Genomic DNA, 27,310 nt, shown 5'->3' with positions numbered 1-27,310 from the left:
AAGTATTTGACACCTCAGGGATCTATTATTATGTTGAGGTTCTGAGGGTTGTTTTTCATCTACCTTACATCAGCATCACTTCTCCTTGCCCCTGAGGGAGTAACTCTATAAGAGAAAAAGAGAGTTGTAGCCAACTCCACTTCTCTTCTCCAAAACTCTGGCAGAGTACATTTGCTTGCACATCAGATCAAAGCTGTAAAAAGATGACTCTGGACAAAAATTCCTACCTTAAGATGAGCGATGGAAACAAAATCCCTTTGATTGGGCTTGGTACCTATTGCCCTGATGAAGTAAGTCAACTTTCTTAAGGTTTTCTTTTTGTATCGCCTTTATGTGTATATAGGAAATTTGATTTCTCTCAAACGGAAAGCCAACTGCAGTCTAAATAGGCCACCCTTTGTGATGGTTTTGCAGGGCCTCTCCCAAGGGTCAACCTACATGTCATTCCATGAAGATGTTTGAGTTTTACAACACAAATAGCTGCTGTTGGAGAGAGCCTGATCAGAGCCATGGTGGGCTGGGCGGAAAATGAGAGTTTAACCCTTATCCCTACTCCATGGACCCTGGCAGCTTACCCATCCCATCAGGAGAGATGCAAATAGCAATTTCATTGTGTGTGGAGAGGAATTATTTTTGTCACGTCTGTGGCTGACAAGGGTGTATGTGAATTTCTCCTGCCTGTCCACTATTGTCCCAGTCTGCAGGTATTTGTATGAATGAATTTATTATTTCGGTCACAGACCAATTCCAGCTCACAAAATCAGGGAAGTCATGAAACACAATAGGGATACATTTAAATTTGCAGTTCGGTATAACAGGGACAGTACAGATATAGCACCAATTAAAATATATAAATTAGATCTTACTAAAATATAACCTGAAGTTAGACAGGTATTTGTATTTGAAAAACCAGTTGCATTAAATGCAGTGGTATATTTATTTCACATTAGTTTGCCATATATTTTGCAGAACGGACACTGCTACAGGTGCCTCATTCTACATTTGTAAGAAACCAATATTTTAGTCTGGCAGCACCCACATTTTGGAACTCCCTTCCTATTGACACTGATAGTAACCATTCTGTGGCCAGAATGCTTTTCAATTATGTGAAAATATTGTTTATATGGCTGCAACAAATCCTGGTCTAGCAGAGAAAAGAGATATTGTTTGAATTCCAAAACCAATATTTTTTAACGCTGCACAGCAATAGTGATTTATATTTATATCCTGAACCTCTCTTCCATCACGGAAGTCAAGGTGGCATAAATATATTTGCCAAGTGCTCTGCCATGCAGACACCGAAAAGATTCTGACTTGTTGAAGCTAAGCAAGATGGTAGCTTGCTGCATCACCACCCTTAGACAACATGCGCTGGGAGAGAACCCAATTTTCTCAAATGCTTTGTATGTAGATTATTGTCCACAGTGCCTTAAAATGACCATGGTTGGCATCCAATGCACTCATTCTATTAATGCAAGGATTGGTAGAACTTTTCCCATGTTAGGGTACAGCCCCATATTAGGGTACAACCCCATGGTGTTCCATGTGCAGTTGTTTTTCAATGCAAAAGTGGCACATAAGGAAACACAATCAAGTAACCCTCCTGCCAAAGCCATTGAAACTTGCTGACGCTATTGTTGTTTTAACCACCAGGTTCAAAAAAGCAAGTGTGAGGAGGCTATAAAGGTAGCCATTGAGCTTGGCTTCCGCCTTATCGATGGAGCCTTCATCTATGGGAATGAAGAGGAAATTGGACGAGGGATGAATGCAAAGATTGCAGATGGAACTGTGAAAAGGGATGAATTGTTTTACACTGGAAAGGTCAGTAAATATTAATTCCTGTAGTAGTTGGTTGATTGGTAGACAGGCTTTGCTGCTACCATCCTTTCCTAACAGCTAAGGCCATGGAAGTTCATTTACTCAACTCAGTGGTTTCCAAATTTTACTTCTTTCCTTTCCAAATCAACTTGACTCCTGAGGAAACCCTGTGTATTGTAGACATCCTCACCATGACCAGGCAGGAAAGAGGACAAATGTCCTGCACCTTTGGCAGTTGTGCAACAGAGGAATTTCAGAATGTGTTGCTTGTCATACATGCAACAACTACTGAAATCCCTTCTCTATACAACTAATGAAGCTGCAAGAGCCTGCTTCGTTTTGTTTTTACTTGGCCGCCCAACATTACTCTGAGAACATAACTCAGCTCACTTCCAGACAACCTGTTTACTGAGCATTCATTTGGATTTGTTTGCAGGGAGGTTATGCAAGATCAAGGGCAAGCAATTGATATCCCACACTTTCTAGTGCACTTTCCTTGCTGCAAAAAGTTCCGCTTGTTTTTCTTAGAAGCAGATTTGCACCAGAGCAGCAGATCTACTTGAATTGTGCAAGCTGAATTTTGCAGTTTGCCATTGAATCCCAATTGCAAAACTCTGAAGATGCCCTTAGAGATATACCCAACATTACACTGTGTCCACCCGTTGAAATGGAATCTTCTTGATGGGCAAGTGGCCTGTTAGGGAAGGTTGTCCATCACTGGTTATCTTCTTGCTAAACTCCTAGGGCTCCTCCTGACCTATTTTATGAATATTCATCTTGTTTTGCTGTACAAAAAACTTAGGTTAGACTATTATCTGGTCTTTACTGAGCGTTCATTCTGATGTCTTTCTGGTGAGGTTATAAGGCAGGCATAGGCAAACTCAGCCCTCCAGATGTTTTGGAACTACAACTCCCATCATCCCTGACCACTGGTCCTGTTAGCTAGGGATCATGGGAGTTGTAGTCCTAAAACATCTGGAGGGCTGAGTTTGCCTGTGCCTGTTAAAAGGGAATGAGCACTTATCCTGATTTGCTCATGTGGTATTTACAAGTCTTTCTGTCAAGTATTTGTTCATCCGGGCATTTTCTCATTGCTTTCCTAACTACAAAAAGCTTTTTGAATGAAAGAAAAAAGTACAGTGGTACCTTGGTTCTCAAACGGCTTAGTTTTCGAACAAATCAGTTCCCGAAAGCCACAAACCCAGAAGTAAGTGTTCCGGTTTGCGAATGTTTTTCAGAAGCCAAACATCCAATGCGGCTTCTGCTTGAGTGCAGGAAGCTCCTGCAGCCAATCAGAAGCTGCACCCCGGTTTTTGAACAGTTTCAGGAGTCAAACGGACTCCCAGAACAGATTAAGTTCGAGAACCAAGGTACCACTGTAGATTCGTTGCACCAGTGTGACAGAGTGCTTTAATCTGCTTTAATTAAAGTTCTAGCATGTGCTTGATTCCCACCCACAATACACTGGCAATCTGGAAGTGCACCTGTTAAGTTTCCAGTGAAGCCAAGGTGTCTCAGAACCCAGTTTGAAAGCCATTGTTTTAAGAATGCTCTCTTTATATGAAAGTTAGACTATGGAAACTGCAACTGACTGGCCTCTTACCTATATGAAAAAAACCTAGTGCGTTCTCTTAATAATTTAGTCACATATAATTTTACAACTGGAAAACAAAACGCCCAGAATCCTTTCTTTTGAGGCAATAAATGAACACATTATGTATGATCATTTAGTTTTAACTCTACCTGGGAAGATACAACCTTTGTGAAAAAGAAGCTATGATAACAGGCAAACGGATTGGCAGAAATGTATCTGACACAATGACCATTGAAATTAATTGGAGTGTGTCTATATGCTTCAGTAAGAACCATTCATTCTGAAGGTGAACTGTATCCATGTTCTGCTGTTTGAAACCCTTTACAGCTTTGGGGCACCTTTCATCGCCCAGAACTTGTCCGGACAAGTGTGGAAGAATCTCTAAAGAAACTTAAACTTGATTATATGGATCTCTTTCTTATTCACATGCCATTTCCTCTCAAGGTAATCCCCCCCCCCACTAGTTGATGAACCAAAAACAAACTTTCCTTGCTTGCTTGCTTGTAAAATCCTTATCTTAAAAAGAAGTATATATTAAGATGGATTTACTGTTAAGCGTACACATTAATTCTTTTGATCAGAAACATATTCAAATGCTGGGTGCAAAGTTTTGAATCATATGTAACTATCCTTCACACTTTATGTTAAGTTGTGGGTGAACATATCAGACGACACAGCGATTCTTCAAACAGCTCTTGTTTATTCACAGGCCAGAACAGAACTGAACTGAAGGGTTCAGTCAGCCTGCTTATATAGAGCTCCAGTACAACGTAACTGTAACAATTTTCTAAAACTATCCAATCACTGAACGTCACTTTCGATCCCTTATTTGCATAACTATCTACAGTATCCCCCTGCTGGCCTAGGGTGAGAACTTCAGTACATAACACTTTAGATATTCTCAAAACCAAGGAAAAATAAGTAGGATATTTACCTACCCATGACTGCTGTCTTTAAAAGGAAAGGTTTTAGTGTAGAGATGACGTTGGCTCCTATGACAACTGGTTTATCAAATGGCTAATGTTGTCTCCTCTGATGGGCAGCAGTTCTCCAAAATCTCAGAGGCTTATTATTATTTTTAAAAAAACTTTCTTGAAGTCCTGTTACCAAAACCTTTTTAGCTGGATATACGGAAATTGAACTTGAGGGATGATGGGAACTCCCACTGGTACCAGCGGGAGCAAGACCACTCTGAGTAATAGCAACCTAGAGAAGGATTTTCATTGAGACTGCTGTGCAGGCAGGAAAAGGTTACCCCTCACAGTACTCTAGTTAGAGCTAGTAACTGTAAAAGTAACGACAATTGCAATAGAGTTAATTTGGTTCTCCATCTAACTCTGATCAATTAAGTCATAAGTGTGCAATAAAGTGTAACCGTAATAACAGAGGAGTGTCTTTAAATATGTGATAAGTTGCATTCCATCACCAATTAGAAATTGCAGCCAGGAAAAGCCACATTTGGATCACTAGGGGGGAGGACATATAAAATAATCTACATCTGGAAACGTATATTAACCTTGTTTGCAAATGTACAGTAATAATCATAATCCACTAAATGTAAAAAAAAGCCAATGCTTTCATTTTGTTTAATCTGCTTTTACAATTGTTTCTTGATGACGGGTTGTTTACAGACTGACATCACAAACCAGCAGATGTCTACTCAGAAATAAGTATCACTCTCAGGTAACTGTGTATGTGACAGCATGCTTAGTCATGCTTAGAGTCAACCTTTATAGGGGAAAGATGGGAAGTAAAATACAGTGGTACCTCGGGTTACATACGCTTCAGGTTACAGACTCTGCTAACCCAGAAATAGTACCTCGGGTTAAGAACTTTGCTTCAGGATGAGAACAGAAATCATGCTCTGGAGGCCCCATTAGCTAAAGTGGTGCTTCAGGTTAAGAACATTTTCAGGTTAAGAACAGACCTCCGGAACGAATTAAGTACTTAACCCAAGGTACCACTGTACTTTTGGTACTGTTGTTTCTACATTGAGTAAATTTTTATTTTTATTTTTATTATTTTAAAGCCAGGAGCCGATCCGCTACCAAAAGATGAAAGTGGAAAGCTGGTCTTCGATGACGTTGACTTGTGTCAAACCTGGGAGGTGTGTATCATCACAGTTGTGTAGCAACAGCAGGACAGTCCCCCAAATCAAAGCTGTACACTTATTTCAGCAGCGTAATTTATACAGCCTGCTTTGTTGATATACTTTCATCATCTTCTGCAGGCCATGGAATTATGTAAAGATGCAGGTTTGGTGAAGTCTATTGGTGTCTCCAACTTCAACCAGAGGCTTCTGGAAAAGATCCTAAACAAACCTGGCCTCAAGTACAAGCCTGTTCTAAACCAGGTATAATTCTTCAAAAATAAATAAATTACTGAACACGGGGAGTGAGATTGCATCAGTGGAAAGTGTGGGTGTGGGTTCTGAATTCACAATAACCGAGGGCCCTGATCGTGCAGAAATCCTGGCCACAGTTGCATCCACATGGAGCTCTGTTCAAAAATCCTGCTAAATGTACAAAGCGCAGGGAACTTGAGAATGGATCTAGCAGGCAAAATCCCACTTCCCCAGATGTTCCAGATGTTCAGGTCCATTCGTAATGCTCTGTCTTCAAGAACCAATTTATTCTTGTTGTTTTGTAACAAGACTGTAAAGACTCCTCCTCTAGACTGTGCTTCTGACTCTTGGCTTGTGCACAAATTCTCTACCAGGTCGAATGCCACCCTTATCTCAAGCAAGCCAAGCTGCTGTCTTTCTGCAAATCAAAGGATATTGTCCTGGAAGCTTTCTCTGCTTTAGGATCCCAGAGAGACGAGGCTTGGTAGGAGAAAACATTGAACTTTGATCATTTATTCCAGTATTTCAATGATTAGCCAATAATTAACCAACAACTGTAGGGAACCTTTGGCCCTGAAGATGTGGTTGAGTTACAACTCCCGTCAGCTGCAGCAAGCAAGCCCAATGGCCAAGGATTATTCCAGTAGCAGCTCAGCCAAAGGTTCCCCATGCTTGTTCTAGAGCAGCAATCACGGATCAGATAGGAAGGAGAAAAGTGCACCATCAAAACCAGAAAGAATATCTGATCCAAGATAGCAAATATGGGATCAGGGGAAGGGGCACAAAGGTAGCACCTAGTCAAAGCCATACAGAAACAAGGGGAAAGGAATGTGTGCTTAACAGGGGTAGAGGAATCTTACAGTTTGGGTTTCTCCTTTTTCTTAAGTTCCGGGTTCTGCACCATTCTGCACCAAATTTAAAATTTGCAAACTTCTTCTTTTTTTTTTTTAGAAAAAGTTCTCATGAAAATTTGACAGCATTTTGGTGTGCATTTCTGCTAATGCACACATTTCTGTTTGCAATTCTGTCTACCAGACCCAACCATTTTAAGCAGTGTGCACTAAATCCCTCTGGGATTTGCTTCTAAACTCCTTGCAGCTGCACCAAAGGAGGAAAGGAGCATATGAGTTCAGAGGGAGGCTAGGCTCAGTCCCATCTCAACAAACCATGGTTTATCAGTATATGAATATGGCCAGTAAGACTGACCTGTCAATATGCATAGGATTGTGCTTTTGTTCCGCTGTCCCTGCCCTCTGCGCAGAACACCTGTTTGTAGGGTTCATTGGTTGGGTTCCTCCATACCAGATGAATCTGGTCTAAAACAGCTTTATACTTACAGTGTCTAGATATGCTCAAATGTTGACTTGAATATGTCACAATATTGCTATTTAATGACACCTGAGGTTGCTTTCCTCTTGCAGGATGGACACAAGCACGCCAGTTCTACGTGAGGAACCAGTACTGGTTGACCTTGCTAAGAAGCACAACCGAAGCCCAGCGCTCATTGCTTTGCGCTACCAATTGCAGCGTGGCATTGTGGTTCTGGCCAAGAGTTTCACCCAAAAACACATTAAAGAAAACCTGCAGGTAAGCCAGCAGTTTGCAGACGCAGTGAACCAAAGCCTAATGTGTACTGGTTTAGGTGAGGCATTGGGAGCTGAGTGTTCGTTCATACCTGCACTTTAAGTAGAATAACCTAAGAGAGTCTGTGTACTGGTCCAGTAAACGCTTCCGCTGCGCAACCAGCAACAGCTCTCTTTGCAGAGCATTAATTAAGTCCAGTGAAGAGATTCTTGTTGCAGTACAAGCTTCAGAGTCTCAGCAGCAAAGAAATAACGACACAGGGAAGCCTGTCTTTCCAAAGACAGGTTTATTGCAGAAAGATAACAGAAACACCTCCGGAGCTTTCAGACATTTTTGCTTCACGCCCCACAGGCAGAGAAAACAAACACTCTTTATATACTGAGCAACTTAACAACTTAACAAGCTTGACTACTTAAAGTCACATGACATTGCTAACTTGCCAGCGTCTTAGGTTTCACACCCTAACATAACCTACCACATACTGAACACAAACCAGTAACAGACTGTCAGAGTTAAGTTGTGGGGTAAGCAATAGTGGAGATGGGGTCCATCTTACTCACAGGAGCCCAACTGCGTAAGCAGAGTTGAATGGGAACCATTGATGTCTAAAACACGATGAAAATGCAGGTGAGATCAAGGAGAGATTCTGCTGGATAGGGGAGCCAATGTCTCCTCTTTCTGCCCACTTTGCCTCAGTGCTTGAGCTTCAGAAAATCTAGAGCCTCTTTCCATATGAACCTACCCAGACCCTGAGATCATCTTCTGAGGCCCTTCTTCGTGTGCCTCTTCCTTGAGAGGTCCGGAGGGTGGCAACATGAGAACGGGCCTTCTCTGCAGTGACTCCCTGTCTATGGAATGCTCTCCCCAGGGAAGTTCGCCTGGTGCCTTCATTATACACCTTTAGGTACCAGGCAAAAACATTCCTTTTTAACTAGGCCTTTGGTTTATCTTATTGACATCCAACACCCTTTTAGAATGTGGCATTTTTGGGGGTGGCATTTTTTGGGGGAGGCGTTATTGGGTTATTGTTTTTGGTTTGATTTTATATGTTGCGGTCTTGTTTGTGAACCCATCTGAGACCTCCGGGTACAGGGCAGTGTATAAATTGAAATAATAATAATAAGAGAGCCCTTGCTGATTATATGCAACCCTGTCTCCTCTGCTAGGTGTTTGATTTCCAGCTGCCTGAAGAGGACATGAAAACCCTCAATGGCCTCAAAAGAAATGTTCGCTACATGAAGCTGACAGGGTGAGTTGAAGGCGGCAAGGCAAGGGAATCTGTTGTTAGAGTTCAGCCCAATCCATAATGTCACACAGTGATACAGGTGGGCATTTGAGAAGCCCACGTGTGGAGGCAGCTCCTGGTGGGAATTAGGTATTTGTGGTTGCAGCCAGAGCACTCCCCGTTCCTTGTTGCCCTGGGGAGAGTGTGGTAGCACCCCTGACAATTTGGTGGGGGTGAAGGGTCATGGAGAAGTGGGGTGGGGACACACACACGAGCTGCACACGAGGGGCAGGACGTCAGACTGGTGCTCAAAAGACGCAATTGATTACACTCAACACATTTCAAGAACGACTGCCCTCCAAACCAAAAGGTCTTCATGTGCCTTACTCTGGTATGCCAGTTAAAACAGCTCAGTAATGGCACACCATTATTTCCCCTTTTTGCTACTAAAGACTCAGGGCCTAAGTACAGTGGTACCTCGGGTTACAGATGCTTCAGGTTACAGACACTTCAGGTTACAGACTCCACTAACCCAGAAATAGTACCTCGGGTTAAGAACTTTGCTTCAGGATGAGAACAGAAATCGCGCGGCGGCAGTGGGAGGCCCCATTAGCTAAAGTGGTACCTCAGGTTAAGAACAGTTTCAGGTTAAGAACGAACCTCCAAAACAAATTAAGTTCTTAACCTGAGGTACAACTGTATGTGTTCCCTATTGAGACAGTCAAGTAGAACCAGGGCCGGCCCTACTGTTAGGCAAGGTGTGCTTCAGCTGGTGCATCAACCACTTTTCTCCTCACTTTCCACAGGGAAAAGAGAATAAATTCCCAATGTGGAAGCACCCTCCAGGCCAGCCCCTTCCCCACTTGATTCTTCTGAGCACCCTGCCCGTCTCCTTCTGTTGGAGGGCAGATCTGTGTGCATCACATGGCTGCCCTGCACCCATATAACTAGCCTGTTGCCCTCAGTTGTGGTGATGGACACCCAGTGAAGGGCACTGTGTTGCTGCCAATCTAGGTGTAAGTTTTGATTGTCATTCCAGCTGGCTTCTGTATATGAAATGTGCACCACCTTGCAATTTGCCTCAGGCAAGCAAATTGTGGTGGGCTGGCCCAAGGATGACAATCCTGAGATAGATAGCAAACCCACCAGCAAACATTAAGGGAATTGTAGTTCTCCGAGGGTAAACTCCAGTGGCTAGGCTTCATGTGCTTTAAATGTGTTGGATATTCCTTCTGAAACCTGAATCTCACCCATTCGTTCTCCTTGTAATTTAGAAGCTCCGTTGATTATTATTTTTCAGATTTGCTTCCCATCCTAACTATACATTCGGAGAAGAATAAAACCCTTTGACTGATTCCATCCTCGATGCTGTACTCTACCTTCAACAGATGACTCTATCATACACATTTTTCTTTGCAATTTTGCCTAAAATAAAGCATTTTTGCATGGTGTTTTCACTAATATATGCTCATTAATGCATACAGTCATACCCCGTTTTGCGGCCAGGATCCATTCCGGAGCCCCGACACTAGCTGAAAAGGACGCAGGGCAAAGTGCCGCGTCTGCGCATGCTCGCAGAGTGGTTTGAGCTTCTGCGCATCTGTGAAGCACGATTTAGCACTTCTGCGCATGCGCGAGAGTCAAACCCGGAAGTAACCCATTCCGGTACTTCCAGGTTTGCCGCGGACATTCACCGGAATGGACGCTAGACTAGGCAGATGTTCGTGGAGGTATTACTGTACTTTAGCCCAGTATATGCATTTTTGCAATTATTCTGTAGCTGAACAACTGCATCACACAATACAGAGAACTGCCACTTTCTTTTGGATAACTACATTTCAATTTGCATATTGGTTCAAGAAGTGTGAGCTGTGTAGTTTCTCATTCAAATGTGAACAAAACTGAAATCCTCCTCAATCCCTAGTTCTCCCTAATGTGTCAAATAACAGTTTCAAGGGGGGTGAGTTGTATATTGAAAATAGCACAAGCCGGAGGGAAAGATTAACCTTCATAAAAAGAAGCATAGCCTGAAATTTATTGTCAAGATGAAATAACTTCGGTAAATAAGAAGAGCCTGCTGAATTCAGCCAGTAGCCGATCTAGTCCAGCATCCTGTTCTCCCAGTGGCCAATCAGATGCCTGTGGGAAGCAGGACATGACGGGAAACGTCTAAATTACAAAGTCACAGCTTCCACTTCTGAGGAAGGGATGGGCAGGAATGACTACTGCTGGCTGTGAGGATTTAAGGGCACAGGGTTTTGATTGTCTTCCAGCTAGACCTGAAATAACTTCTATGTCCCAGGGTTCACAGTCTCAGACCTCCAATTATATTATGAAGCTGCATGTTGGACCTGGATCAAAGAGTGGATAATCTAGTTTTGAAATTGTTTTATGGTTTATGTTTTATGGGTCTCTGGATAGCAATAAAGTATGGATGGACACACACACACATATTCCTTTTTCTTTTTCTTTTTTTCTCCTTCTCTTTCATGATTCACCTTTCTTTTGTCTTCTTCTATATTATAATTTTACTTTTCCTTATTAATTTTTGATTCTTTTTTTAATTACTTAATCTGTTTGACGACTAAGTTTTGTTCTAATTGTTTGGGTAGGCAACATAATTCAATTAAAAAAAACTTCTATGTTTTTCTTGTCACTCTATTCCACAGCAGATGATGTTATACACATGCATTTTATCTTCTGGAATCTGTAAAAATATTCAAAATGCCCTTGCTGAAATCATTTGTTGCTACTTGCTGTCTCCCACTCAGCCCCTGCTTTGCGTAACCTGAACCCTCCAGTAAAGGCGGAGTCTGTGGACACGCTTCCTTTTAATCTGCATTCAGGGTGAGCGTTGTGCACACGGCGCCACGTTCCACTCAGAACACCCACCTTCGTTGGGTTAACAGATGCCTCCACATATTTCATTTCTTATTTTTTTCTGAGCATGTGTTTTCATTTCAATACTGAATAAAAGGTTTGCATACCTCTTAGTCTTGCTTTTCGTATGTCTATAATTTACTGATCTAACAAAGAGGTGAAGTTTCTTGATCGAAGATTGCAATAGGCCTCTGCATTGCTTTATTGGAACGCGAAGAAGAAGAAGAAGAAGAAGAAGAAGAAGAAGAAGAAGAAGAAGAAGAAGAAGAAGAAGAAGAAGAAGAAGAAGAAGAAGAAGAAAGCTATTTTTTATCCTGTGAAAGCAATGCTGCTTAGTCCACAATGAAACTGCTGGTGTAGCAAAGGACATTCTGCTGAAAGTTACTGATAAAAAGTTGGCCATAGCTTATCTATCCTGTGAAAGCAATGCTGCTAAGTCAACAATGAAAATTGTGGGGCATCAAAGGACATTCTGCTGAAAATTACTGATAAAAAGTTGGCCATAGGTTTCCCCGCCCTTCTCTCTCATTTCTTCAGAGTATTTAAGCACTCCCCTCTTATTGTGCCAACAAAAGACATTTTATTGGAAACACAACCTTCATTTTTCTCACTCAAATTTTTCCTTTCGCCACAAGAGTGTCGATCAGTTTCAGCCAGCCAGCAGCCAAGAACTGAACAAGCACAGAAGCAGAAAATGGCACTTAGCAAAGACCGTGGCATTACACTGAATGATGGGAACAAAATCCCCGTATTAGGGTTTGGAACCTATACTCCGGACACTGTAAGTAAAATATTTAATGTTCACTATTTTAGTAACTTGTTTTTGAAGAGCAAAATGCCTGCCAGCTGCTTGGTGCTTCATACATTGCAAAGCACAGCACGAGATACCTCACCTGATCTGAGAAGCCATTTGTGCATGAGAACTTCTTGGGTCACAGCAGCCAAGAATGCAACAGTTGCTTTGCAAGAATACAACAGCGCTGCTTCTCATTCAACAAGGGTCCTGAGCCAGCAGATTCAGGAGCAAATAATGTTTTGTGCAAGACTTGGATGGTTTATAGTTTCCAGTGTGAATTGCTGCAGGGTTCATAGTCCCAGTGCAAAACTTCTAGTGATATTTTGAAAAATATTTCTATAGAACTATAAGTGCCCACTATTACCGTAGTTTTGTTGGGAATAACAATATTATCCAAAATTACCAGCCATTAGCTAACTATTCTGGACGCTAACAATAAATATGGAATCAATTCTTTATCCAAACCATCTTCATTTGGTCCATATCACCAGCAACATAAATGAAGGGATCAATGAACGTTCTTGTTTTGTAATTAAATTAATTTCTAGGAATATCATGAATTTTCCAAATAAAAGCAACCACTCAGTTTCTCAAATCAATTTTCCTTTTTCCATTTTTCCAATTCAAATTCATATGTCTGCTCCATTCACATATAAAGCGAGGGGAGAATCCATTTTATACAAAGAGATACATGCTGACAAAGAGACTTCCTCAACAGTGTTCCACTGCTTGAACCAAAATGACTGACGAATTAATTGATTGCTCATTTTCAATCCTGCACGTGAAGAGAGGCTCTGGCAGATTGAACAGATGAGATTACTAGGGGATCCAACGGTCAAGAAGGCGGTTTCTGTATGGGCCATAGAGGGAAATGAGGGGCAGACGGGACTCATTCAGCTAGAGAGGTAGATTATCTAGGAGAAGGAAAACTCTGCTCTTGAACCTCCGCTGCCTTGTGGGATATCTTCAGGAGAAGAAAAGGAGTAAACGCTACACAAATCTGGGCTGGAGTTCCTAAGATGGTTGGGTGGTGCATTGCATGCCTCCTTCTGGCAACACCTGCAGCCAAGCTGGTGCCAAATGTATTAGTCTGTGTTCCTTTGGATCACATCAGCGAGGATGAGAAAGAGGCCTTTTCATCTGGGCAGCCCAGGACCTCCATACTCACTGCCCAGGCTTGCACCCCAGGGAAGTCACTTTGGTGCTGCTAACACAGCAATTTTTACTTTCCCCCGGAGGCACACTCCATTGTCTCTAGAGACAGACAGATGCCAACAAGAAGGATGGAGGGGTTCACATCATTGACTTGCTTCTCCCACGGCCATAGCCTTGGATTCCATAGCCTTGGATTCCAGCAGGAATCAGGCTTGGCTCCAGCTCTCAGCTGCCCAGCCTGCTTTCTGCTTCCTATTCCTGGATCTCTCTCACACACACACCCTAGTTTTTGTCTTTCTAACTACCCACCCATTTGCCTTCTGGCACAGAGCTGCTTCATTTATTACCTTAACCTTCCATATTTAAGGGGCCATTGCCAAGAGACTTGCATACCTATTCCAGCAATTGGCTCCTTCTTGTATCCAGAGTTAGAATGAATTCAGGCATAGAGCTAAAACCCCACTCACATCAAATTTTTACACACACACCATTAAATATTTCATTTTTTCACAATAATGTGTGTGTGTGTGTGTGTGTGTGTGTTATAATAGTAACACCATCAATATAACATAAAAGTCAAACCAAAACATGGAGTACATTTTATGGTATTGTCAACTACGAAACAGTAAGGTACTGTGCATACATAATAGAGAGCCAGTGTGGTGTAGTGGTTAAGATTGATAGACTCATAATCTGGGGAACTGGGTTCGCGTCTCTGCTCCTCCACATGCAGCTGCTGGGTGACCTTGGGCCAGTCACACTTCTTGAAGTCTCTCAGCCCCACTCACCTCACAGAGTGTTTGTTGTGGGGGAGGAAGGGAAAGGAGAATGTTAGCCACTTTGAGACTCCTTCGGGTAGTGATAAAGCGGGATATCAAATCCAAACTCTTCTTCTTCTAATAGGTTCACTAATTAATTAGTACTCTCCATAGAGATACATGTGTTATAGGGGGTTGCAATGACTCTGCTGACTTATTGATGTGATCTTGAAAGTGCTAAAAATTGTCTCTCGTTGCCTGACCATTAATAAATCCACGAATAAATCTGGCATGTTTGGGTCAAGCACTCAGAAATTGCTATTTCCCATACATGTGCATACTGTCAGGAGCTCAGCCTACACTCGAGTAGGACCCTGGCAGAGACACATGCCCGACTGGCATGTTCCCTCCCTCCTGGTCGATCGTTTGGGAGCTTCAAAAGCTTTCTTCTGCCCGAACATCACAGCGACCGATGCCAACCGAAACATATAGGGATCCGCAGAGTTTGCGCAATTTGTGTAACAGACCTCATCAACTCAACATTTTTCCTAATCTACCTTATTTAGATATAAACACACACAGAGCGCTGCAACATGTCACCCTCTCTCTCTAGCATCAGAGAGAAAAAAGAAAAAGAACAAAGGACAATAGTCCCACTTCACGGAACACAGTAACACAAACATCCTGTCTCCGTCACTTCCCACTCTGCGGAGTCAAAACATATACCATCATGTGATAGACAGCAATCGCATGACTGCAATCATGGAGCAGGAATTCTAACATATATCACAAACACAAGATAAGATTTCATCCTGTTTCCCACCTGGCAGCTATCAGGGAGCACCCGTTTTAATTTCCCATAGTGCCTTGGTGTGTGCTGGCAGAGGGATTGTGGGAAATTAAAATTAAAATGGAGCCCTGTTGTCATTGCTGGTCAGTGCCACCCTGCCTCATGAAAGAGATCCCACGAGAGGACCCAGGCATCAGCAGGGATGGATCTAGACACATCAAAGAAGCGTTTCAGTATAAAGTGCTGTAAATTTAAACAGGGAAAACAGGTAGAGAAAAACAAGACTCCATTTCACCTTCTGGTGGCACAATGTTATATTGCACATGCAACACTTACTGTATACATAAATTGCTTTTTCTTTACGCTTTTTCTTTCGTTTCATTTAATGTGTTTAGGGCCAGCCTAGCTGAGTCCCTGAGACTCAGGTCTAGTTTGAAAATGTTCACCGATACTCAGTGTTACTTACAGGTACCCTCTGATATTAATTTCGCCACTGAAGCAGAGACCTTGACTAACCTTTTCACTTTTTCAACCGACAGGTTCCAAAAAGTAAGTGTGAGGAGGCTGCAAAGATAGCAATAGAATACGGCTTCCGTCTTATTGATAGTGCATATGTATACCAGACAGAGGAGCACGTTGGACGGGCTGTTCGTGCGAAGATTGCAGACGGAACAATAAAAAGGGAAGACATTTTCTACACTGGAAAAGTGAGTGAGTTTGGCATTTTTTTAAAAAAAGATTACAGTGGTACCTCTGGTTGCGTACTTAATTCGTTCCGGAGGTCCGTTCTTAATCTGAAACCATTCTTAACCTGAGGTACCAAGTTAGCGAATGGGGCCTCCCACTGCCAACGCACCACTGGTGCGCGATTTTTGTTCTCATCTTGAGGTAAAGTTCTTAACCTGAGGTACTACTTCCGGGTTAGCAGTGTCTGTAACCCGAAGTGTTTATAACCCGAGGTGTCTGTAACCCGAGGTACCACTGTAAAATATAGTGCCTGCATCATGATGCAATCTTTTGATGAAGGGCAATATATAAATTTCATAAATAAATGGTAAAAATACTGTTTATTAGCAATGATGACTTTAAATTTGCTTTACCTCACCACAGCAATTCAAAATACTCTTCAGAACAATATTTGAGTGTGTCCTTAACACTGTGCACACTGGAATAGTAATCTGCCAGAGCTAAACTGTCCCGAGACCCGAAAACTCTATGGCTGTGTGAAAATATAAATCTCTTTATATTTTTGACAGCTCTGGAGTACTTTCCACCGCCCAGAGCTGGTTCGGAAAAGCGTGGAAGAATCCCTGAAGAAACTCCAGTTTGACTACATGGATCTGTTCTTGATGCACAATCCGTATTCTATGAAGGTAAATAATTATTGAGGTCATAATGCAAGTACTGAGTACAATATTTGAATGGGAGGGGAGAGCCTACTAAAAATATTTTATTCCCTGAAGGAACATTGGAAATTGTTATATCCTAGAGATGCTGACAGTTCTATCCTTTAATATATCTCAATCAAGGAATGACCGCTCCCAGATTTGGAGGGAGAAACCATGCCAGTTAAAGAAAACAGCTGCATATATTTATTACATTAACTACATGGGCATCATATGTAAGAAATCATGTGCAGAGCAGGACTTGGCGACGGAGTGAGGGAAGAAAAAAGGGGTTGGAGAGATGGGGAGACAGACCTGTGCAGAGAGAGAAGACAGTTTGTTCTATGGGGGGGGGGGGAATTAAAGCATGTTTGGGTAACCTGTGGCCTTCCAGATGTTGCTCAATTGCAACTCCTATCATCCCTGATCACTGTCCTTGCTGGCTGCAGCTGATGGGACTTGGAGGCCAGCAAGGCCTGAAGATCCGCTGATTCCCACCCCTGGGTTAAAAGAGACGATACTGAGTTAATATTGCAATGGGGGGATGCTGGTGGAGATGTAGACTAAACCACTGAGGTTCTTGGACTTGTCGATCAGAAGGTCTGCGGTTTAAATCCCTGCAATGGGGTGAGCTCCCATTGCTCTGTCCCAGCTTCTGACAACCTAGCAGTTAGAAATCACGCCAGTGTAAGTAGATAAATTAGTACCATTGTGGCAGGAAGGTAAATGGTGTTTCCGTGTGCTCTGCTTTTTGTCATGGTATTCCATTGTGCCAGAAGAGGTTTGGTCATGCTGGCCACATGACCCGGAAAGGTGTCTGAGGATAAATGCCAGCTATCTCGGTATGGAAGCGAGATGAGCACCGTAACTCCATAGTCACCTTTGACTGGACTTAACTGTCTAGGGGTCCTTTACCTTTACCTAATATTTCACCGTAAGTATTTTCTTTCCAGGATAAAGTAACACTTTATCCCTCTTGAATAAACAAGAATGTGAAATGTGGTGCTTGTGAACTTCTAGGCCTGAAATGCACTAATTCCCTCCCCCTCCTTTTCCAGCCTGGACCAGATTTTTATCCCTTGACAGAAGACAAAAAATTGATTATTGACAACGTAGATCTTCGTCAGACATGGGAGGTAGGAAATTAGGAAATCCATCCCTTGAGTCATTCAGATACAGAGCACAGTAGCCTTCCACCAGAGGAGGCATGTCCAGAACAATGACTCACACAATGGCTCCTATGAGAGCTGGTGAACTATAAGACTCCAATCTTAGTCTGGAAAAAGGTGTGGCCTCAGCTATTCAACAAACACCACTCAGCAAACATGTCGTGTTTACTTTGCCAGGCAATGGAGGCATGCAAAGATGCCGGCTTGGTGAGGTCCATCGGAGTGTCCAACTTCACCCGTAAGCAGCTGGAAATGATTCTGAACAAGCCAGGATTGAAATACAAGCCAGTGATAAACCAGGTCAAGTGTGATTGCTTTTTTAAGGGGTTTGTTCCAAGCATGGTTGAAAGTTTCTTTATTTAAGCTCTTTTGTGAGAGGATGTTTGTTTGCATGAACACAGCAATTCCCTGAAAAAACTTGCTTAAGGCTATAAGGTTGCAGACCAAGTCACAGTTGTGGGGTGGACTCCCCTAAGTTCCTGGAACCAGTAATGGGTTCTCATTTAATCAAGACTTCTAAATCCTCAGACAAAGGAAGTGTGGAGAAGTCCATAATGTTTGAAACAAGCATCTCAGGTAGAAGGAGGCCTGCAAGCAGTCAGTGTCAGGATCATCCTACATGCAAGTAGGACTCCGATAGAGTCACATGCCCGACTGGCATGTTCTCTCCCTCCTGGTCAGTCGTTCGGGAGCTTCAAGAGCTTTCTCCATCCCGAACATCACAGCGACTGATACCAAGAGGCTTCAGCACGCTTAGGAACAGCAGAGTTTTAGCAATTTACATGACAGACTCAGCAGCGCAGCATTTTGGCTAAACTACTTTATTAACATATCATACATTCAATTTGATTGGAAATTTCAGTTGATTGAGACCCTGATAAAGCAGAGTCCCAGATCATCTGCTCGAGTTAATGGAAAGCCAAGAAAATCCCCCATCAGACCTTTCTGCTCAACGTAGAAAATTCAGAGACTGAGTGGCCAGAAATAGAGACACTGCAGGCAGGACAGTGTGCCCAGGATATTTCTTCTTTGGGTATAATGGCTCAACAGGGCTGGAGTGAGAGGAGATTGAGGGGGAATAAGCCCTGTCCCCCATCTTCAGCTAACACATATTTCATGGATGAGGAGCATGGATGGAAACCACAAATGCAAGAATGGTCCTCTAAAGATTCTGATGCATCAGAAAACACAACAAACTTTAAGAATGGTAACAACAGGATATTTCAAGAAATAATAGCATGGTTCTGCTTTTCTGCCTTTCCTTTATTTCATGGTATTCTTTTGTTTCACCTGAATTCTCACTTTGGGGTTGTGTTGGGGGATTTTGAATCTGCAGGTTGAATGCCATCCTTATCGGAACCAAAGCAAGCTGCTGGCCTTCTGCAAGTCAAACAATATCATCCTAGAAGGATATTGTGTCCTGGGATCCCAAAGGGACCCAAAATGGTAAGAGATGAAGCCAAAACGTTTGAGGACCACCTCAGGCACCACCTAGGGCCACTATTCCCCAGCATCCAGATCAGCTCTGAAGGTTGTACTCTTAGCCCCACAATTAGTAAAGATCCTCATGTTGGATACCAGCACCAGGGCCTTTTCTGTAGTGGCCCCACAATTGGGGAACTCATTCCAGAGAGAGATTTGCAAAGCTCTTCACCTCCCATTTTAGACTTTTTTATATATATAACTGTTTGACTTCTCCCAAACACATGTTTTTAAATGTTACAGGCAGGGGGCTATTTAATAATTTCTGCTTCTGAAATTTTGTGCTGTTTTCAAATCACATTTATATTATGTTTAATGTTGCTTTAAGCAGTAGAATGGCAGGAATGAAAGGGCCCTGCACCCAGCCTTGCATTTAAATAATTATAGCATTTCTCTTTTTACATAGCTTGTTTCGTGTGTCTCAGAATTTTGAATTGTATTGTTTTTATCTATCTTGGAAGCCACTTAAATGCTTATTTTTTACAAGTCGGACCAACAACAAATATTGAGTTCTCCTTCAAGACTGTGCATTCCTCCAGGATCCTCCATTTCATTTGAACTCCCTCCCTCTTTTCCATATCAACTCTCTAACAGTCACACAGGATTCTTTGGGCCTTTCTTTCCCTCCTTAGGTACCCCTGTGACGGAAATGTTTGTTTTGCTTGACAGGTTGGGTCCCCAAGTGTTTTCTTTTTCTTTTTGGCTGGGGTTCCAGGAGGGGGAGTTGAAAAGGAGGGGATTTGGAGAGACAGTTTGGTAGGTTGGGAGAATAGGGAGGGAGGGAGAGAGAGTTGCTTCTGGGTGGAAACATCCACTCTGAGGAATATATCACAAGCTAAAGAAAGGAGCCTCTGAGCTTAGTGTGAAGGACAGTGTGTGGTGTCCTGTAAGAGTATTAGGCCAGGAATTAACTGGGAGGCTGAAGCTGAGCCAGGAGAAGTGGAAGCTGGGAAAAGACAGCCCACTTAGGTCTCATTCCAGTCAGGAGGGTTGAGATTCTTCTACAAAAAGAGAAGACTCCCAAACCAGTTAAGAGGGCTATGGAGATCCCTTGGGTCTGTTTCTTGGAGTACCTCAGGAGTAGGGTTGTCAAAGGGGTGTGTAACTGACAGGAAGTACCACCTTGTTTAAGAACCAAAGTATTAAGGGGCAACAGCCGTGCAACAACTGAGAAAGAACTGAAGTGAAAGAGCATTATAATCTGAAGTATCCTATGTTTCACCCACTTGTGTCATAAACTTCCTTTGTTTAACAAAACAAACTTTGTTGTTTATTTGATCAAATCCAAAGTATTAAGTTTTCCCTCACACAAGGGAAAACCCCCGCAAGATAATCTGGGGTAGTTTGTAGGAATTGGTGGAATTGGTGTTCTGCACTATATTTAAGTGAGGGCGGGCCCAACGGCGCCAGGGGGAAAAGTGCCGTTGCATCCCCCCCCCCCAAATACTGATTGTACCTCATCAAAGAAAAAGACCTCTCTTTTGTGCATGGATGCTACCATTTTGGCTACAGAATGATCCACATGCAAAGTATGAGCTTGTCATTTATTGGGGGGAAAGCACCATTCTAAAAACTTAAATTAATTCAAATCAACTAACCAACCTTTAAAGATAGCATATATTGGATGGCCCGGCCAATGCTGATATCTATATTTTGGCCACCAAAAATGCACACTCCTGCCATGTTGCTCTGCTGTCCTGTTGGTTGCAATCACCAAGACTGGCAGGAATGAAAGGGCCCTCCATCCAGCCTTGCATTTAAATTATTATAGCATTTCACTTTTTACATTTTTACATTTCTATTGTTTTCATCTGTATTGGATGCCACCCTAATAATTATTTTTCACAAGTGGGACCAGCAACAAAACTTTGCAATACTGAGTTCTCTTGTTCTGGCTTCAGTCCAGTGAGCCGTGCCTTCTTCCAGGACACTCCATTACATTTCACCTCCCGCCCCAATGCTCCATATTTTCTCTCCAACAGGTACTCAGGATTCTTTATACACTGAGCAGACACCAACCCCATAGGCCTGTTGGGGCTTTTTTCTTTTCTTTCTTAGTTACCCCAGCACTGTAGCAATAAAAAATTAGCGAGCACCATCTTCCATGAGGCAGCCCTTCTGATATTTAAAGATGGTTATCACATCATCTGTCCGTCTACCCTTCTCCATGCTGAACATTCTTAGCTCCTTCAACCATTCCTCATGTGGCTCAGGTTCCAGATATTTTATCATTCTGTTTGCCCTCCTCTCCACATATTCCAGCTGGTCAATATGCTTCTTAAACTGTGGAGTCCAGAACTGGACACAGTATTCCAGGTAAAGTCTCACCAATGCATAATAGAGTGCTGCTGTTACTTCCCTTGATAGGAACACTATACTTCTGCTGATGCAGTCTAGAATAGCATTAGCTTCTCTTCCTGCTGCATCACACTGTGAATCATGTTAAGCTTGTGGTCTACAAAGACCCCTAGATCCTTTTCATATATACTGCTGTCAAAACAAGTGTCCCCCATCCTATATTGTGTGTATATGTTTGTGCATCTTGACACCAGAAACCTACCTTCTCCCCTTGTTGCTCTCCAACAGGTTAAATCCAGAAGCTCCTCCCCTGCTTGAAGTCCCTCTGTTGGTTACGATCGCCAAGAAGTACAACAAAAGCCCAGCTCTCGTGGCTATTCGCTACCAACTGCAGCGTGGCCTGGTGGTCATAGTGAAGGCCGACACCAGAGAGCAAATTGAGGAAGACATCCAGGTAATGCAGCATATATTAATCCATTAAAAAACATTACTGAAAAAGCACATCATTTGGACACTGTGAACTCACGGGTCACATAACTCGGCAGTTTAGCTATACACTGCATTAATAATAATAATAATAATAATAATAATAATAATAATAATAATAATAATTTATATGCCGTCCATCTGGCTGGGTTTCCCCAGCTACTCTAGGCAGCTCCCAACAGAATGTTAACAGCACGATAAAACATCAAACATTAAAAACTTCCCTAAATAGGGCTGCCTTCAGATGTCTTTTAAAAGTCAGATAGTTGTTTATTTCCTTCACATCTGATGGGAGGGCATTCCACAGGGCGGGTGCCACTACCAAGAAGGGACTCTGCCTGGTTCCCTGTAATTTGGCTTCTCGCAGCAAGGGAACCGCCAGAAGGCCCTTGGCGCTGGTCCTCAGTGTCCAGGCTGAACGATGGGGGTGGAGACGCTCCTTCAGGTATACCGGGCCGAGGCCATTTAAGGTTTTAAAGGTCAGGACCAACACTTTGAATTTGCTCGGAAATGTACTGGGAGCTAATATGGGCCTTTCAGGACTGGTGTTATATGGTCTCGGCGGCCACTCCTGGTCACCAGTTTAGTTGCCGCATTCTGGATTTGTTTTAGTTTTAGGGTCACCTTCAAAGGTAGCCCTTTAGCAGTAGTCCAAGTGGGAGATAACTAGAGCATGTACCACTCTGGCGAGACAGTCTGGGGGCAGGAAGGGTTTCAGCCTGCATACCAGATGGAGCTGGTAGACAGCTGCCCTGGACACAGAATTGACCTGTTCCTTCATGGACAGCTGTGACTACTGAAGAAGTACTAGACAATATTTGCTGGGTTGTGACTTCCCTCATCCCTGACCATTGGTCATGATGGCAAAGACTGATGACGAGTTGGAGTCCATCCACATCTGGGGGGCCACAGTTTCCCCACTCCTGTTCTATTGCAAACCTACATTACTATGCATATAAAATTCCCTCAGTGGGAGGGCATCTGGACTGAAGCTGTTGAATGAAGGAATTGAACTTTGGAAGGTGGTAGAAAAGTTTGCTTTGGTTTCTCTGTTGCTGGAAAAAGGTGCACAGCTCTGAGGTGCAAAAAGAAGACATGAGGTAAAAGCACCTCAGCATTTTATTTTCTCCTCCTCACAGGCACTTACTTTCCAGCTGTCTGAGGAGGATATGAAATCCATTGATGGCCTTCACAAAGGCATGAGCTTTTTAAAATGGGACGTGTAAGTCATATGCATACGAATACATAAAAGTGCTTCACACAAGAATTCATACTACGAGAGCAAAAGGAAGAAAAGATCTGTCATCCATCTCTTCTCTTCATAGAGAATTAGGTGAAACTATAGAAGGAATTACTGTGGATCCCTTGTACCAAAGCCCCATGCATACTTGGAATGGGGTGCAAGTGTATGGACAAGTGTCTATGTCATAGAACTGTAGAGTTGGAAGGGACCAGGGTGGTCATCTAGTCCAACCCCCTGCAATGCAGGAATCTTTTGCCCAGCATGGGGCTCAAACCCATGGCCCTGAGATCAAGAGTTCCATCCATTCCCGACTGAGCTATCCCAGTAGTTTTTGGCCCTAGACAGTCTTGAAAAAGTCCAGTTTCTGACAAAATGTAATGTTTGGGGTGGACTTCTAAACGCCCCATAATTTACCCCATGGTAATTCAGGATCTTTTTCCACTATAAAAAGCAAGTTGTAGCTTTGCTGCTCACCCGGCAGTTGCTCTGTGCTTTGAAACCAGGCTTCCAAATACCCTTGAGACCAATGCCATACAATGATGTGCAGACATTCCGAGGAGCATTTGATGGGGGGAAGATGGCTGCCTCATGCATTACTGCCAGGAAGGGACTCCCAAAACAGCACTTGTCCTTCTGCCCCTACCTGAAAGTCTCAAAAAGATGCTAGGGAAGAGGAGGGAGACCTTTGACCCAACCCTTTTGTACCACTTTGATCAGCAACCAGGGCTGTGTTCATCATCTAGGGGTTATTTTCTCTAGTGAGAAGACAGACATATGATCATCCCGATATTTCAGGTTTTAGATTGTAATATGGTGGAACATTTTGACTTTCAGCCTCCCAGATATTCAGCAGGGTGGGCATGTGTTGGCAAACTTGGGGAGCTTACAATTCACTGTGTGAAATGGTCTCATGAAGCAATGGCTGGCAACAGATCAATTTTCATTGCTTGTGCATCTTCCCCACCCTGAGTGTTGACTCTCTTTTGTTTCGTTTCAGATACGCTGATCACCCACAGTATTACCCACCAGATGTGGAATAAGGACTGGTCTCCCATCTCTAATTTATCCCCTTCTGAACCTGGGTCCTTTTGCATGGAAAACACTAGGCAAATCTGTGAATATCAGTTCCTCCCAGCATCTCATTTTCCACTCTTCAGTTCCTCAAATCTCCATATCAGTTTGGGATGAAAAGAAAATCCCTTGAAAATTCATCATTGCAAATTTCTCCTACCATACACATTTTCCTTTGTACTTTTGGCCAAAATAAAGCATGTTTGCATGGTGTTTTCACTGATATATGCTCTTTAATGAATACTTTACTCCACTATACAGTGGTACCTCAGGTTACATACGCTTCAGGTTACAGACTCCGCTAACCCAGAAATAGTGCTTCAGGTTAAGAACTTTGCTTCAGGATGAGAACAGAAATCATGCTCCAGCGGCACAGCAGCAGCAGGAGGCCCCATTAGCTAAAGTGTTGCTTAAGGTTAAGAATAGTTTCAGCTTAAGAACAGACCTCCGGAACGAATTAAGTACTTAACCTGAGGTACCACTATATGCATTTTTGTAATGGTTCTGTAGCTGAACAACTGCATCACAAAATTCAGAGAATTGCCACTTTCTCAGGATAACTGCATTTTGATTTGCATATTGGTTCAAGAAGTGTGAGCTGTGTAGTTTCTCCCTAATGTGTCAAATAGCAGTTACAAGGGGGTGAGTCGTATATTGAAAATAGCACAAGGGGGGGATTATCTTTCATAAAAAGAAGCAGCTGCATAGCCTGAGATTTATTGCCAAGATGATTTGAAATAACTTCAGAAAATAAGAAGATCCTGCTGCATCAGGCCAGTGGCCCATCTAGGCCAGCAACCTGTTCTCACAGTGGCCAACCAGATATAGTAGTAGTAGTAGTAATAATAATAATAATTAATAATAATAATAATAATAATAATAATAATAATAATAATAATAATAATAATTTATACCCCGCCCATCTGGCTGGGTTTCTCCAGCCACTCTGGAATATTAAAATACAATAACCTATTAAACATTAAAAGCTTCCCTAAATTACAAAGTCGCTGCTTCCACTTCTGAGGAAGGGATGGGCAGGAATGACTACTGCTGGCTCTGAATCCTCTGCTGGCTGTGAGGATTTAAGGGCACAGGGTTTCGATTGTCTGCACCACGACCTGAAATCACTTCTGACCATGTTATACGCATGCATTCTATCCTCTGGAATCTGTAACAATATTCAAAATGTCCTTGCTGAAATCATTTGTTGCTACTTGCTGTCTCCCACTCAGTCCCTCCAGTAAAGGCTGAGGCTGTGGACACGCTTCCTTTTAATCTGCATTCAGGGTGAGCATTGTGCACACAGTGCCATGTTCCACATCCTTTATCCATCCTAACATTTATTATGGTGCATTGCATTCTGATGCTGTTTACTCCAAACCAGAAGCTGACGGTGTAAACAAACACACCTGAGGGACAGCTCAGTTGGTACAGCATGAGGCTCTAATCTCAACGATTCCTGCATTGCAAGGGGTTGAAATAGATGATCCTCACTGTCCCTTCCAAGTCCACATTTCTATGATCCTATGATCTGGAGCACTTTTAAAGCATATTACCCCTCGAAAAGAATTCTGGGAACTGTAGTTTAGTGGGAGAAGTAACAAGAGGAACAGCCATTTTAGATCTGGTCCTAACCAATGTTGATGACCTGGTTAGTGGGGTAGAAGTGGAAGGATCATTAGGCGTGAGTGATCATGCTCTTCTGAAGTTTACTATACAGCGGAAAGGAGCAGCCAAGCATACTAGGACTCAATTTCTTGACTTTAAGAAAGCCGACTTCATAAAACTTAGGGAAGTGCTGGGTGAGATCCCATGGACAGTAATACTAAAAGGAAAGGGAGTTCATGATGGCTGGGAGTTTGTTAAGAGGGAGATAGTAAAAGCACAACTTCAGGCAATACCAATGAGATGGAAACATGGAAGGTGCCTAAAGAAGCCAGGGTGGCTATCTAAAGAACTTTAACTGAGTTAAGATTTAAAAAGGATGTGTACAAAAAATGGAAAAGGGGGGAAACCACCAAAGAGAAATTCAAACAAATAGCCAGCCCGTGTAGACACAAAGTCAGAAAAGCTAAAGCACAGAATGAACTCAGGCTTGCTAGAGAGGTTAAAAGCAACAAAAAAGGCTTTTATGGGTATGTTCGTAGCAAAAGGAAGAACAAAGAAACAGTGGAGTCACTCAGAGGAGAAGATGGTGAAATGCAAACAGGGGACACAGAAAGGGCTGAACTCCTCAATGCCTTCTTTGCCTCAGTCTTCTCCGATAAAGAAAACAATGCCCGACCTGAAGAATTTGGAGCAAATGATTCAGCAGAGGAAACACAGCCCAGAATAACTAAGGAGATAGTACAAGAATACTTGGCTAGTTTAGATGTATTCAAGTCTCCAGGGCCAGATGAACTGCATCCAAGAGTATTAAAAGAACTGGCAGATGTGATCTCAGAACCACTGGCAGTCATCTTTGAGAATTCCTGGAGAACAGGCGAAGTCCCGGCAGAGTGGAGGAGGGCAAATGTTGTCCCTATTTACAAAAAGGGGGAAAGAGAGGACCCAAATAATTACCGCCCAGTCAGTCTGACATCAATACCAGGGAAGATTCTGGAGCAGATCATTAAGCAAACAGTCTGTGAGCACCTAGAAAGAAATGCTGTGATCACCAATAGTCAGCATGGATTTCTGAAAAATAAGTCATGTCAGACTAACCTGATCTCGTTTTTTGACAGAATTACGAGCCTGGTAGATGAAGGGAACACAGTGGATGTAGCCTACCTTGATTTCAGCAAGGCATTTGACAAGGTGCCCCGTGATATTCTTGTAAAGAAGCTGGTAAAATGTGGTCTTGACTATGCTACCACTCAGTGGATTTGCAACTGGCTGACTGACCGAACCCAAAGAGTGCTCATCAATGGTTCCTCTTCATCCGGGGAACCGAGTCTTGGTTGACCACAAACTTGACATGAGCCAACAGTGTGACGCAGCAGCTAAAAAAGCCAAAGCAATTCTGAGCTGCATCAATAGGAGTATAGCATCTAGATCAAGGGAAGTAATAGTGCCACTGTATTCTGCTCTGGTCAGACCTCACCTGGAGTACTGTGTCCAGTTCTGGGCACCACAGTTCAAGAAGGACACTGACAAACTGGAATGTGTCCAGAGGAGGGCAACCAAAATGGTCAAAGGCCTGGAAACGATGCCTTATGAGGAACGGCTAAGGGAGCTGGGCATGTTTAGCCTG

The 27,310-nt window shown here is 42.8% G+C and overlaps 2 protein-coding genes across 3 annotated transcripts; both read left to right on the top strand.

Moving 5' to 3' along the window:
* Nucleotides 1-137: 137 nt before the first annotated feature.
* Nucleotides 138-10,026, top strand: LOC309378746 (estradiol 17 beta-dehydrogenase 5-like). Of its 2 annotated transcripts, XM_081927374.1 has the most exons (9): nt 138-290; nt 1,654-1,821; nt 3,740-3,856; nt 5,442-5,519; nt 5,643-5,765; nt 6,131-6,240; nt 7,178-7,343; nt 8,507-8,589; nt 9,866-10,026. In XM_081927374.1, the coding sequence occupies exons 1-9, from the start codon at nt 204-206 to the stop codon at nt 9,903-9,905; spliced, it is 972 nt and encodes a 323-aa protein (XP_081783500.1). In that variant the 5' UTR covers nt 138-203; the 3' UTR covers nt 9,906-10,026. The 2 variants fall into 2 exon arrangements, with proteins under 2 accessions (XP_081783500.1, XP_081783501.1); XM_081927375.1 differs by lacking the exon at nt 3,740-3,856.
* A 2,088-nt stretch (nt 10,027-12,114) lies between these two features.
* Nucleotides 12,115-24,291, top strand: LOC309378740 (aldo-keto reductase family 1 member C3-like). The gene is made up of 9 exons (XM_081927368.1): nt 12,115-12,226; nt 15,484-15,651; nt 16,201-16,317; nt 17,388-17,465; nt 17,676-17,798; nt 18,835-18,944; nt 21,567-21,732; nt 22,904-22,986; nt 24,005-24,291. The coding sequence occupies exons 1-9, from the start codon at nt 12,140-12,142 to the stop codon at nt 24,045-24,047; spliced, it is 975 nt and encodes a 324-aa protein (XP_081783494.1). The 5' UTR covers nt 12,115-12,139; the 3' UTR covers nt 24,048-24,291.
* Nucleotides 24,292-27,310: the final 3,019 nt, after the last annotated feature.

The sequence above is a fragment of the Podarcis melisellensis genome (assembly GCF_964234715.1).
Source record: "Podarcis melisellensis genome assembly, chromosome: 10".
NCBI classification, from domain to species: domain Eukaryota; kingdom Metazoa; phylum Chordata; class Lepidosauria; order Squamata; family Lacertidae; genus Podarcis; species Podarcis melisellensis.
Note: the sequence above shows the minus strand (reverse complement) of the source record. Positions and strands in the feature narration are given on the sequence as shown.